This window comes from Schistocerca serialis, chromosome 9, assembly GCF_023864345.2.
Source record: "Schistocerca serialis cubense isolate TAMUIC-IGC-003099 chromosome 9, iqSchSeri2.2, whole genome shotgun sequence".
NCBI lineage: Eukaryota > Metazoa > Arthropoda > Insecta > Orthoptera > Acrididae > Schistocerca > Schistocerca serialis.
Genome location: NC_064646.1, coordinates 214,106,659 through 214,120,320, shown reverse-complemented (window position 1 = coordinate 214,120,320; position 13,662 = coordinate 214,106,659). Strand labels below are relative to the sequence as shown.

Below are 13,662 nucleotides of genomic sequence, written 5' to 3'. Positions count from 1 at the left end.
ATACCAGTACCCTAGGAAGCAAATTGTCTCAACAAGATGACATTCCCAGATGATATGAGAAGATTCACAATAATAATGGAAGGTTGTAACATGTTCCAGGATACAACAGATGAAAAGATAGTGGGGACTGCTTTCCAAGCTGAACTATGACTCATCTATGGACAGGACAATACTTCACAGTTCCAACATCCACTCAGATTTGAAGGTTCTCCTCCTTGATGGGATGTACTAAAAACCATAAATGAATGACATCACATCACTAAGCTATGTGGTGTCATTGTGTTTGGTGAATGCATCGTATAGGTCACTTGCATACAAAACAACTTTTCAAAGCCAACGATACATATTCCAGTAGGAAATATGTGACACAGAGATAGTCACCACAGTGACAGTCACAAGGTCTCCATTCACAACAAAACCAGCTTTTCTTGCATGTGTTTGTACACTTATGGCAAGTTTATTACTCCAGTACTGGGCAATAGTAAATGGTCAGCCTTGCCCATACAATCGTTAAATGTTGTCTTATTTCTGGGATCTTCTCTGCAGCTGTGGATAACATTCAACAGCAGGACAAACTTGTATTGACTGTGACAGACTTCAAATGTACTAATGATCTGGTGACATGTAAACTCAGTCAGGTGTATTCACTATGGCATCATATTTATTCATGACTATAACACCGTGTAGCATATATATCCATGATCTATCCTCAGTCATATTCCAGACACACACTAGGTACTTTCATAATATTGTCCTATGTGTATTACGTGCCTGTGTTTTCTCTTTATTTTGTTGCATGATTGCTATGATGTCATGTCTATTATTTGTAACTCTGGAAGATAGTTCAACTTATGGATATTACAAACCATAAAAATATTACAAACCATAAAACCATAAAAATAAAAAAAGTCAAAATATTTAAGGGAAATTTTGAGTCTGGCCTCAGAGACTTTCTTGGTGGCATCCATGTATAAGATTTTCTCAATGCCCAAGCTACAAAATATCTGATTTCAAAATCAAGGATAGGGAGATGCTCACCATCACCTTCATCAGGAACCAACTGAAAGTGTGATTATCACACATGATGTGCTCTGAACACCAGGAAAATTTGCCACACAAACTTCGTGTTTGTTGTTCAGAAGTAGGAAGAGGTCAAGAAGCAACCTAGGAACTATCTATTGTTGAAATCTATTTATTATTAAAATAATACTAAAATACCAATGACGAAGTGAAACAGATTTATCAACATCAGTACCAATAATGCCAATAGCTTAATTTCAGCATTAGTTGAGCAGAAAATTTGCTGCTTGTGATGATAAACAAGAGTAGTGGTTTTTGAAAACTCTAAAACTAAAAAATTTGTTTCTGAGGTTTAACCAACAGCTTGAAAAGGCTATAGTTATGTCACTAACAGATGTTTTTGAATCTATTTGATATGCACACTGCACATGTTTATTGTGCTATTTGTCTAACTATTGTGAGACTTTCATTATTTTTGCAAAACTGATTATTTGTGTATTCATTAAATTAATAAGTTGTTCCAATTAAAAAAGAAGCAAATACGTAATCCTGGGAGAATAATTTGTTTGTAAACAGAGAAGGAAAATATACAGCCAGAGACTTTGAAACAGACAAACACATCCAGATGATACCTAGCTCAAGGTTTGTTACTTGGTTCAATTGATGGACAGTTGATATAAGCATATCAACTCAATAAAATTTGCTCCAAAATATGCCACACCAAATTTTTAATAAGGAAATTGCTGGAGGGAGTAAATACTGGTACATCTTTGACATTGCACTATGATCTAATCTAGCCACACTTACTGCACTGTGACATGGGGAAATACACCATATACACTTATAAAGAGAATAGCGAAGCCACAGAAGAAGTTATACAAACAATTAAAAATGTGGCTCAAAGATATTCCTGCACAGATAAAACAATGGAATGCCCAGGATGGAATAACAACATTATTACAAGAAGCATAGATTGCTACTCACCATATAGAGGTGTGACTGAGCCACAGGTGGAAAAGTTGTGCTCACGTGAGTATTTAGAAACCAGTTATTAGAGAGACACAGTTACAAGACTGATACATTAAATTAAGTATATGTGGAGGTAACGTGTGAACTGTTTAAATTTCTTCTGCCGAAATGTTTCCGGTGCATACTTTTCTCCCTTTTTTACTTACCTTTAAATACTTAACAGACCTCTGAAACAAGGCTTGCAAGGAATTAAGTGAATGGAGTAAAGCAGTGTGAGTAATGTGTGAGCATGTGGTATGATTGAAGTAGTAGACAAATCTCTCTCTCTCTCTCTCTGTCAGTGTGTGTTTTGTTTTGACACAAAATTAAGAAAAAAACTGTGTTATAATTTTATAATTTTGTTCATAATATGCTTCTTATTTCTCCACAATTATACATGTCTAATATAATTTTGTAAAATGTCAAATTGGTACATGTATCCATCCTCCTCCTCCTCCTCCTCCTCCTCCTACTACTACTACTACTACTCACCTCGGCATCAACATTTGGTGACAGTTCCTGAGGATCATAATCATAAAGTGCAATCATCTTTTTGACTGGCATGTTGGCATATATATCTCCCCATCGATCACGAGAATGAGGAGGTCCATGTGAAGGATGAGGATGTTGTCCCCTTACAGGTTCTATACTATTCTGTAAGACAGAAATGGCAGCAACAATAATCAGAGAACAAGCAAAATCATTAATGAGCTTGCCATGTATCTTTTGTATCTAGGACAATTTTGCTGTCACTAGATTGATGAAGACATCAAAATTTTGTTGTTACATTTAAACAATGAAAAATCCAGGATGGAATAATGACAATATTGTGAAAAGGAAAGATTGCTACTCTCCATATACAGGATGTGCTGAGTCACACACAGACACAACAAAAAGACTGTCATACATGATGCGCTTTTGAACAAAAGGCTTTTTTCTAAAGTAGACATTCACACAAGCACAGCTCACACACATATGACCACTGTCTCTGGCCTTTTGGTCGAAAGCTCAATGTATGACAATCTTTTTGTTATGTCTGTCGGCAACTCAACATCTCATCTATATAGTGGGTAGCAATCTTTCCTTTTCATAATATTGTCATTATTACATTTAATAACACAACATTCATTTTTGACAATTACTATGAAACCCAACACTAAGAATGGGATCCAATAAATTTATGAAGTATTATCAATAGAAAATTTGACATATTGTGATTTGTTGGTCACACAACTTATTTTATTTTCTATTTATAGAGACTACACTATACCAGCATGCAATTTATTCAGACCTCTGAGATACATGATATTCATGTTGAGTAGCACTGTTAGCTATCCCAATGGTTGACAAGTAGCATCCGACAGTATACATAATCACTGTGCTATTACAATAACAGAAATTAAAGGATAGATACAATAAACGGCCTGTACTTATCTACAACTATAAATTTTCTATGCATTTACACACACACACACACACACACACACACACACACACACACAAAATTAGGCATTCCCCGAGGTTCCAAATTAGGGCTGCTATTATTTTTGTATTATATCAGCAATATGCCATGTCAAGATTAGTCTCATACTATCCTCTGTGTAGATGATTCAACATCAATAGTCTGCTGTAAAACAAAGATTTAATCGAACGTACTGAGCTGGCACTTGGGGAAGTATACGCATAGGCCAAAAATAATAATTTGATACTTTACTTTCGAAAAACAGAAATCGTTCATTTCACCACAAAACAATCTCCACAATATATAAGTGGAGTAAATTATATAGAAAGACAGTTGGACACAGCAAACTGTGTCAAATTCCTGGGTGTACTGGTAACTAAAAAGATGTTACAGAGTAATAATGTCGATACCATACTGATCATGAGTTGATTGAACTGTCACATTTATGTCATGAATGACTTACATAACATCACTGATTCTGTTGTAAAAACTGTATATCATACATATTTTGTTTCAGTCAATACATACAGTATAATTTTCTGGGTGTCTGAGAAATCTAATCTATTCAAAGCTTTTACAGGATAGAAAAGAGTTGCTAAGACCTCAAAAGTATTGAAGCGGAAGAAGTGTTCACAGCTCTTAATGTATGCATTTTACAGCCCATGTTTACTGGACTTTTCTGTTTCATTTCTGTCATGCCATGAATAATGACCGTTCCTCCTGACACTCATTTTCACAAAGAAAAATCCACAACTTTATGAGGGTAACTGCTTTTTTCATCAGGATAAGACAAGACACAGAACAAGTTACATGTTATCTAGCCACAGTCTAAAAGTACATAAAAAACTCCATATTATATTGGCATGAGATTTATAAATAAAATCTGGAATGAGAAGTGTGAACAAAATCTAAAAAATTCTGAAGGAGACTTGGAAAATTATCTGAAAAGAAAATGCTCCTGTGGTGTAGAAGATTTCTTCAATGATAACCATGTAAAATAGTATATGTCCAGAGAAGCAACAACATATGAAGTATAGCCATAAGTTTTTAAGGGAAAATAATGTAAAATATTACCTGTCTGAAGGAATACCAATTTATGTATTATACTTGTAAACTTAATTTTATCAGTCTATATATGCTGTTAGAATTTACAAGTCACCCATTCTGCAATCGTTGGTTGTATGAGACATGTTATGTTCATTTGATATCCTTCCCTCTCTCTCTCTCTCTCTCTCTATCCCCACAAAGTGGCCATGTGGTTTGAGGTGCCTTGTCATGGATTGCGCAGCCCCTCCCACAGGAGGTTCGAGTCCTCCCTTGGGCATGGATGTGTGTGTTGTTCTTAGCATAAGTTAGTTTAAGTAGTGTGTAAGTATAGGGGCTGATGACCTCTACAGTTTGGCCCCTTAGGAGTTCACACACATTTGAACATTCCCCCCCCCCCCCCCCCTCTCTCTCACTCTCTCTCTCTCACACACACACACACACACACACACATACACACACACACTCAATGTAGTACATATAAGTAGGATAACAAATTTCTTTCCAATCCGAGAAGGAATTACACTCACTTTTGGCATATCCTGCACCTCCACAACCATGTTATGCGGCACGTATCCCCTTCTACCTCTGCATTCACCCCAGTAGAAACCATCAGCGTCCTTTTCACCATAGACCTATAACAAAATTAAAACAGTTTTTAATATTAATTATTCCCAACATGCCAATCAGTTTCATATAACTGCTTAGTAAAAGGGCGATGGCTACATTCTCCTAGCAGTCAAGCGTGGACTGACCAGTTATAAAATTTACTGCACATATGTGCTGGATGGTCTGCAACTTGGGCTGATTAATTTACAGTATGACACTGTGTTGAAGGATTCCTGCAATTATAAAAATGTTATTGACTTCTTTATGTAACTAAGAAAAAGAACAATGGATTACCAAAAGAATTGTGGTGATTTTCTGCTAACACAGTTTGTTTCATCACAACACAGGACAAATGTGACCTGCATTCATTTTCTTTACTGCTACATCAGAAATGAAAGAAGATTTTGGCAAGTTTGTGACAGTATTCAACCAGTTGACTGCTAATTACGAACCTGTATTCCCCTTAGGAGATACTGCATATGTGCTTGGTATCTGTGGTGCTGACTACTTCATCATTGTTGATAATCAGGCTACTTGCTCGCCAAGTTCCTTACACTTGAGCTGTTACCTGGTGATGGGTTACAAAAGTGGCCTGCCATTTCCTGTGCTGAATATTTTATGGAGTGCAAAACAGAGATATAATATGAAGGAAATAGTCTTACACTGTGCAATGAAATTGTAAACTGTTGCAAGTTCTGTAATAGTAAAATATAACAAAAAATCCATATTATCATTTCACAACTGACTTGTCCTATATTAAAAAAAAAAGAGCAACGAAGAAGAAGAATATAATGCAGCACAATAGTGATGAAGGACCCAAGTGCCAACAGACAGTTTGTAAAAATTCAAAATTGGCAGACATTTTAAAAGTGTGGAAAGCATTGACATAAAAAAGAATCAAAAATCAGTGTATATGCAGACAACCATGCAGTAAAAGGTATGATTAAGCCAGGTGCCAGTTTCAAGGAAGTGATAAGAAATATCATGAAAAAGGACAGCATAATGATTTGTGCTAGAACAAATGACATTTACAAAAATAGTGCTGTGAACAATGTTTGAGACTTCTATTACTTTTGTCTAATACAAATATGATATTTAACACAACAAATATCATACTTGTAAGACCTGCCAGAATGCTTTCCTGTTCTTGTTGTTGTGGGCTTCAGTCCTGAGACTGGTTTGATGCAGCTCTCCATGCTGCTCTATCCTGTGGCAGCTTCTTCATCTCCCAGTACCTACTCCAACCCACATTCTTCTGAATCTACTTAGTGTATTTCATCTCTTGGTCTCCCTCTATGATCCTTAGCCTCCACACTGCCCTCCAATACTAAATTGGTGATCCCTTGATGCCTCAGAACATGTCCTACCAAACGATCCCTTCTTCTAGTCAGTTGTGCCACAAACTCCTCTTCTCCCCAATTCTGTTCAATACCTTCTCATTAGCTATGTGATCTACCCATCTCATCTTCAGCATTCTTCTGTAGCACCACATTTCGAAAGCTTCTATTCTCTTCTTGTCTAAAGTATTTATCGCCCACGTTTCACTTCCATACATGGCTACACTCCATACAAATACTTTCAGAAACGACTTCCATACACGATGTCAACAATTTCTCTTCTTCAGAAACGCTTTCCTTGCCATTGCCAGTCTACATTTTATATCCTCTCTACTTTGACCATCATCAGTTATTTTGCTCCCCAAATAGCAAAACTTCTTTACTACCTTAAGTGTCTCATTTCCTAATCTAATTCCCTCAGCATCACCCGACTTAATTCGACTATATTCTATTATCCTCGTTTTGCTTTTGTTGATGTTCATCCTGTATCCTCCTTTCAAGACACTGTCCATTCCATTCAACTGCTCTTCCAAGTCCTTTGCTATCTCTGACAGAATTAAAACGTCATCAGTGAACCTCAAAGTTTTTATTCCTTCTCCATGGATTTTAATACCTACTCCGAATTTTTCTTTTGTTTCCTTTACTGCTTGCTCAATATACAGACTGAATAACATCGGGAAGAGGCTACAACCCTGTCTCACTCCCTTCCCAACCACTGCTTCCCTTTCATGTCCCTTGACTCTTATAACTGCCATCTGGTTTCTGTACAAATTGTAAATAGCTTTCCTGTAAACAATGAAATTCATAGAATAAATGCAAAACTTAAAAGCATGTTTAAGATGTTCAGTTATATCAAATTAATAGCTGCATCTCATATGACAGAATATGTTTCATCAGACACAGACTTCACTTGTATAGTAAAAGAAAGTGCATGTTAGGAAAGTTGATTAGCAAAGCAGTTAAAAGTAAATCCCAAAAGACAGTCTATACAACCCTCTTCTGAACCAGTAGCAGCAACCACTTCAAAAGACTGCAACAGCAGTAGACTGAATAGAACTGCAGATATAGCAATATCAGCACTCAAGGGGAAGGATAGTGCTGCCACTAGTTCATCTATCAGAAGCAGAGATGTGAGTAGCTGCAGAGAAGATATTTTATGAACTATCATGTCCCATTTAATGCCACCAAAATTGTAAGTACAAATGCATGAAATTATTTATCTATCCTTAACTGACAACAGAATTTTAATTATACCTCTCAATGTGGAATCAATCAGAAACAAAGTAGTGCTTATGTATTCCTCAACTCAAACCCACCTCACATTTTTTGTGAAAATGAACACTGGCTCACACTTGCTGAGACCGCTCTGCATGTCCCAGTAGGATATGAATTAGAAAGTTCATACCACAGAAGCAAAAGTAGACATGGAGAAGTTACTATTTTTGTCAACAAAAACTTCAGCACTGAATATGTAACACAAAAATTTGATCAGTTTTGCAAGGAACAACTTTTTGAAATTGTTAAATATTATTTCCTAAACCAAAGTTAGTGCTTATCTCTAATTATCACATTCCAATCTCTGATGTGGATCAGTTTATTGACTGAATGGAGACTCTAAATAAATATCTGCACCACAAGACAACGTACATTGATGATATTGATACTGACATTACACATAAAACACCAACTGTCACCTATTTTCAAAACCTGTTAAGATCCAACAACTTGTACAATATGAGTGACAAGCTAACCCAAATAGATGCATGCCTGGATAACATAATCTCAAATTTGATGAAAGGTGAATATCAGTATGGAGTGATAGATCCAATACTATCTGACCGCCACAGTCGATGCCTGATGGTCAGTTGTGAAAACTATCTTATTCAGTAACTCAGACACATTAAGAGGATCAGACTGATATAGCCAGACAATATTACGCAGCTAAGACAACAATCATCAGCACTTGAGTGACACAGAGTAGGCCTACACAATTGTGACAACAATGATAATGCTTTTAGCTTAATTATTAACACGCTCTTGTGCTTAGATAAATGTTGTTGTTCACAAGTAATCTAAAAGGTGAAAACAGTGATAACCTAGAATCAAAACATACATACAAAGAAGTCAGGAAGAAATGCAAGACTGAAATATGGAGAGCAAAACAGAGGACAAATGATGCTTTCATAGAAAATTCCAGCAGCAAATGTAAAGGAGCATGGAAGGTAATAAACACAATATCACAGAAATATAAAAAACAGACAAGAAACTCCAATATTGCCAGAAATACTAAATGAGTTCTTTGTAAATAGTACTAAGCGTGAAGTTCTTACTACTTCCACTCCACTTCTGGAAGCATTTTCCATAACATACTTGACTCAAATAACTTAACTCTTAAATGGAAGCAGGTTACCTGCCAAATTGGTCACAAACATATGTTGCCAACACAGAGAAAATCGCTATGACTTCTTAAACATCTTTCTGAAACAGAAAATAAACATTATCATTGCCCCTCTTACCCTTTTAAGAAATAATAATTTTAAGACTGAAAAATTTTCTGAGGCCTTGAACACTATCATTGTTATCCCTATTTATAAGAAGCGGACAGAAACATACCTGAATGCTACTGTCCAATACCTACAATATCCAAGGTGATAGAATGGTGTATTACATTGCAACTTTTCATCTATTTTGGGTATCACAATCTATTTTCCACTTTGCTCTTTGGTTTTAGATCAGGTTTGTCTATAGTAAATGCAGTATAAACTCCTGTTACTGATATTCTTGATGATTTTGAGAAAAAATTCTTCAGCTGTGCCTTAGTACTAGACTTGAGCAAAGCATTTGCCACTGCATTACATCTTAAGCACACTGGATACCTTTGAAAAGTGGTTCCAGTTAAATGTGTAGAAACTGAACATTGCAAAAGCCCATATGGTACATTTCAAAACCAAACATTGAAAATGTGTGGAACTTTTTTTTTAAAAAAAAAAAAAAAAAAAAAAAAAAAAAAAAAAAAAACCATAACAATCAACTTATGAAAGAAGTTGACACAGTCAAATTCCTGGGACTAAATGTGGACAACGACTTAAGCTGAAATGCACATATTGACTTCCTACCAAATAAACTAAGCAGTTTTGCATTTGCAATGCAAATACTGGCAAATTTCACTGACTTGAGTATATGAAAAATTACTTGTCATAGTTATTTAGAATCTGTTATTAGATATCAGATAATTTTCTGGGGAAGTTCAAGCAGTCTATCTCTAATACTGAAACTGCAAAAGAAAATTGTCAGATACATGTGTACTGCACAGCAAGCAGAGTCTTGTCATCAATTATTTTGGAAACTACAAAACCTAACACTGGTCCCCCCCCCCCCCCCCCCCCCAATATACATTTATGAAATTATAATCTTCCTACACAGCAGGCAAAAATTATTTGAGGAGAATCATTTTAATCACACATGAGAAATAATTCTTTTTTATGCTACCCACAAACCAGTTGAAATTATATGCACACGACAGTATATGGAGAGGACAATATATAACAAGTTAATGGGCAAAAACATATTTAATATGAAACCAGAAATTTTTAAAATGAGGCTACACCAGATTCAGTGTGAGAAATGCTACTACTCAATAGAAAAATTCATAGAGGATGAAATTATAATTTGTGTGAGGGGTGATTAAGTGTTAGATTTTATTGTGTGTATATATAACAAAACTGTATTACTATTATGATGCTTTTTGTTGACATCAGCTGTTCTGTGTTTATGGTGATATTTTACCACAATTTTGACATGTCTCCAGTACCTGAATCAAATGGTTTAGATTAAGTACTTTATGAGACAAATAAATGACAATTCAAAACAAACTGGCACTAAATAGAGCATACTTAACAAACAGAGGTCAGGTGGCTATGGTAAGTAACTGACAATCAAATGCCCTACCAGTTGTTAGGGGTGTACTTTAAGGCTCAATGCTTAGACTGTTCCTTTTTCTTGTTTGTCAACAACCTCCTGGCGTCACATGTTTGTATGTGCAGGTTTGAAATTCACTCACGAGAAGAATGTAGATGCGGTGGTCAAACGGCAACGACAAGTACTTGTCGGCGGCCCATGGAAGTTAAGTGAAAGTGTGTATGAGAGGGCCATGGAGTATTTATGTAACTCTGTGATAATAGTGTCAGTGACTATTGTTAGTGAAAAAAGAACAGTTGAGAAGGTACTCTTGAGAAAAACTTTTCTCTCAGCCTTGTTTAAGGGAAGACGTGTATTATGGTTCATGTTGAGACCGGAGAAGATGTTTAAGCAACCTTTCTCTTATACGTAAATTAGTTTTTTTCTGACATTCGGAGACACAAGAGACTTACTAAAAAGTATATATTTATGTGAAGAGTGGGTTTTGTAATATGGCTGAGGTTTAAATATACACCATTAGTTAATGCAAATGAAACTTTGTACGACTACTTATTTTTATAAGGAGAAAGAGTATTAAGAAATTCCTGTACCTAGCAGCATACTTTGGAGAAGAAGTGAAAGAGAGTTTGCAGCAGCAGGCTAACCAGCTAGGAAAGTTGGCTGAGCATGTCAAGTAAGTCATTTCGTAAAAGAAGTGGAAGTTAGTATATTTACTTCGCACTTAAATTGTCATCCAAAGCCATTAGAATAGTTATGTACTAAATTATCTAGATTAATCTTTTTGCAAATCAAATCAAAATTATTACTTAGTAAATATCAACTACTTTCTTCCTAGTATGCCTTCTTTCAGTCTGATCTTCAATAAGCAATAAAACTAAGGGGCAACTTTCCTGGTGCTCAAACAGTGTTCTTGTGGCAGAATAAAGCTATAAGAGTTGATAATCATGTCAAAAGCACTTTTTATCTATACTGTGCCTTCTCTTTTTATTGAAAGATGTCTCATATATATAGCAGTTTTAAATTTACCAAATGATACTTTTGAGAAGCATCTAAGCTGGTAAGTGTTTTTACAGTGGTAAGGAAGTTCAATATTTTAGTTTTTACTTTATTTATTTATTTATCCACCCGTAGACAATAAATATTTTATGGATGTTATCCATACAATAGTCATTTACTGGGTCAAAACACTGTTCAAGTAGAAATTCTTTAAATTCTACTTTAAATCTATTTTCATCTTCTAACTTTCTGATGTTGACTGGCAGTGTGTTCTAGAGTTTTGTACCCATATGGCTCACATGCCTTTGTGTGTGCATGTTCTTTTTGTTCACTTAGTATGGAGTGCTAACTTTAAGATTGTTGAATAAGGTTCTGCATTGTGTCTATGGATGTCTGTGTGTTATTATTTGGATAGCTCACTCCTGTAACAGAAAGATTTGATATAGACGGCAAGTGGTGGACCCCCTAAATGTTATTCCGTATGTTGCAAGAGACTGAAAATAGTCAAAATATGCCATCCTGGCACCCTCTGCAGTAAAACATTTGCAATAATTCTAAGAGCAACACCAGCTGAGTTAAGTTTCTGCACAAGTTTCATTACATGATCATTAAAATTAAGATTTTAATCTACATGAATCCCGAGCAATTTTATTGATGCCACTCTGTCTATGGCCTTTTCACCCAACAACAGATCAAGACTTACATTTTGACATAATTTCCCAAACTGCGTATAATTATTTTATTAGCATTTAATGTCAACTGCTTTGCATTGGAACTAAGTGTGGACATTCTTTATTACTTGATCAGTAGTTGTTTGCAGCATTTGATTTGGTGCACCTATTATGACACTAGTGCCATCTGTGAATAGTATGGTCTTTGCTGCTCCACCTGAGGTGTAAAAATCATTTATATAGATAAGGAACAATAAGGGACCTAGAATACTGCCTTGCGGCACTCCTATTTCCACTTTTTCTTCGCATCTGATACTAAATTTATTTTGTGGTTGGAGTAATCTGACATCAGTCCAACAATCAGAGTCCTGTTTTGTAGGTATGATTCAAACCACTTTTTCCCAGTCCCATCAATACCTAATGCTTCCAGTTTTCCTAAGAGAATGCCAAGATTAACAGTGTCAAATTGCTTTGGAGAGATATAAATTTATTCCTACTACGCTGTTGAATTTCATTTTTATCTGAAGATGAATAACTGCACAGACTCAAGAATCATTAAAATTCTTTGTCAACTTGAACTATATCTTTCAAGTAGTTTTCTACACAGTTTTGATAGCCAATGATGAAAGCAATATGTGTCTTTACATTCACCTAGTCAGTTTAGTGTTCATTTTTAGCTGTTTCAACCATACTGGCATGCGAGATATGAGTTTGGAGCAACATATGTTATTCTAGATGTGCTAAACCAGTGTTGCACTATTCAAAAAAAAAGTGAGCTGCATACAGTCTGCAGTTCCACTTTTAGCTGTTGCTCTTTATTTCTTATGAACTGGATACTCTGGTGGATCAAGGGTGATGAAGACATATAGTTTTCTTGCCACTACTTTAACTAGCCATTGGTGCTTAATTACACTAACCAATGCTGCTTTTATTGGTTATTTATTTATTCACTTATTTGTTTATTCCCCTCTGATGATATTGCTACCACATCTACCTGTTGGAGTTGAAGATTTAATTGCAACAAATGTTTGAGTTTTGAAATAATTTTGGTGCTTCTGTTGATTATTTATTTATCTACTTCTTTATTCCCCCACTGATGGTAGTGCTACTGCTTGTACATCTTTTGGTAGTGCATTATTTTTCCTGTTGAAGCTGATGAGTAACTTGCAACTATTGTTTTTATTTTGAAATAATTTTGGTGTCCTTTTTTTATTTCCTTTATTATTGGTTAGGCCAGATATTCTTTCCCAAGCTGTTCAGATGTATTTATTTTTATTTTTATTTATTTATGTCATTAGCCTATGTATGTTGAGATAGACAATTTTACATTTCAAGTTTTATATCACATTTACAATTTTACCACCTGATTGCTGGAAATACACTTTATGTTACACAATGCTGTTGTTTTTATATGCACTTTCCAGTTTCAGGAATACAAAATGTTGAATTTTTATTTCCTACTTAGCTTATTTACTACAGTAAGTGATGAGTTTGAGAGGAACATGGGAATGAAGAGCTTTACCACCTACTGGGGACACAGACATATTCATTAATAAATTAGAAACACTGCTTAACATTCTTTTTACTGAAAGAGCCA

General features: G+C 35.3%; 1 protein-coding gene across 1 annotated transcript in view; it reads right to left on the bottom strand.

Annotated features, from left to right (window-relative positions):
• Nucleotides 1-1,710: 1,710 nt before the first annotated feature.
• The window catches only part of LOC126419496 (RIMS-binding protein 2-like), a 178,579-nt gene continuing 166,627 nt past the window's right edge, over nucleotides 1,711-13,662 (bottom strand). Inside the window, exons 3-5 of the mRNA XM_050086686.1 lie at nucleotides 5,065-5,169; nucleotides 2,426-2,682; nucleotides 1,711-1,831 (exon numbers count right to left, since the gene is read on the bottom strand). Coding sequence (XP_049942643.1) covers nucleotides 1,711-1,831; nucleotides 2,426-2,682; nucleotides 5,065-5,169 — 483 coding nt within the window. The remainder of the gene's footprint in view (nucleotides 1,832-2,425; nucleotides 2,683-5,064; nucleotides 5,170-13,662) is intronic.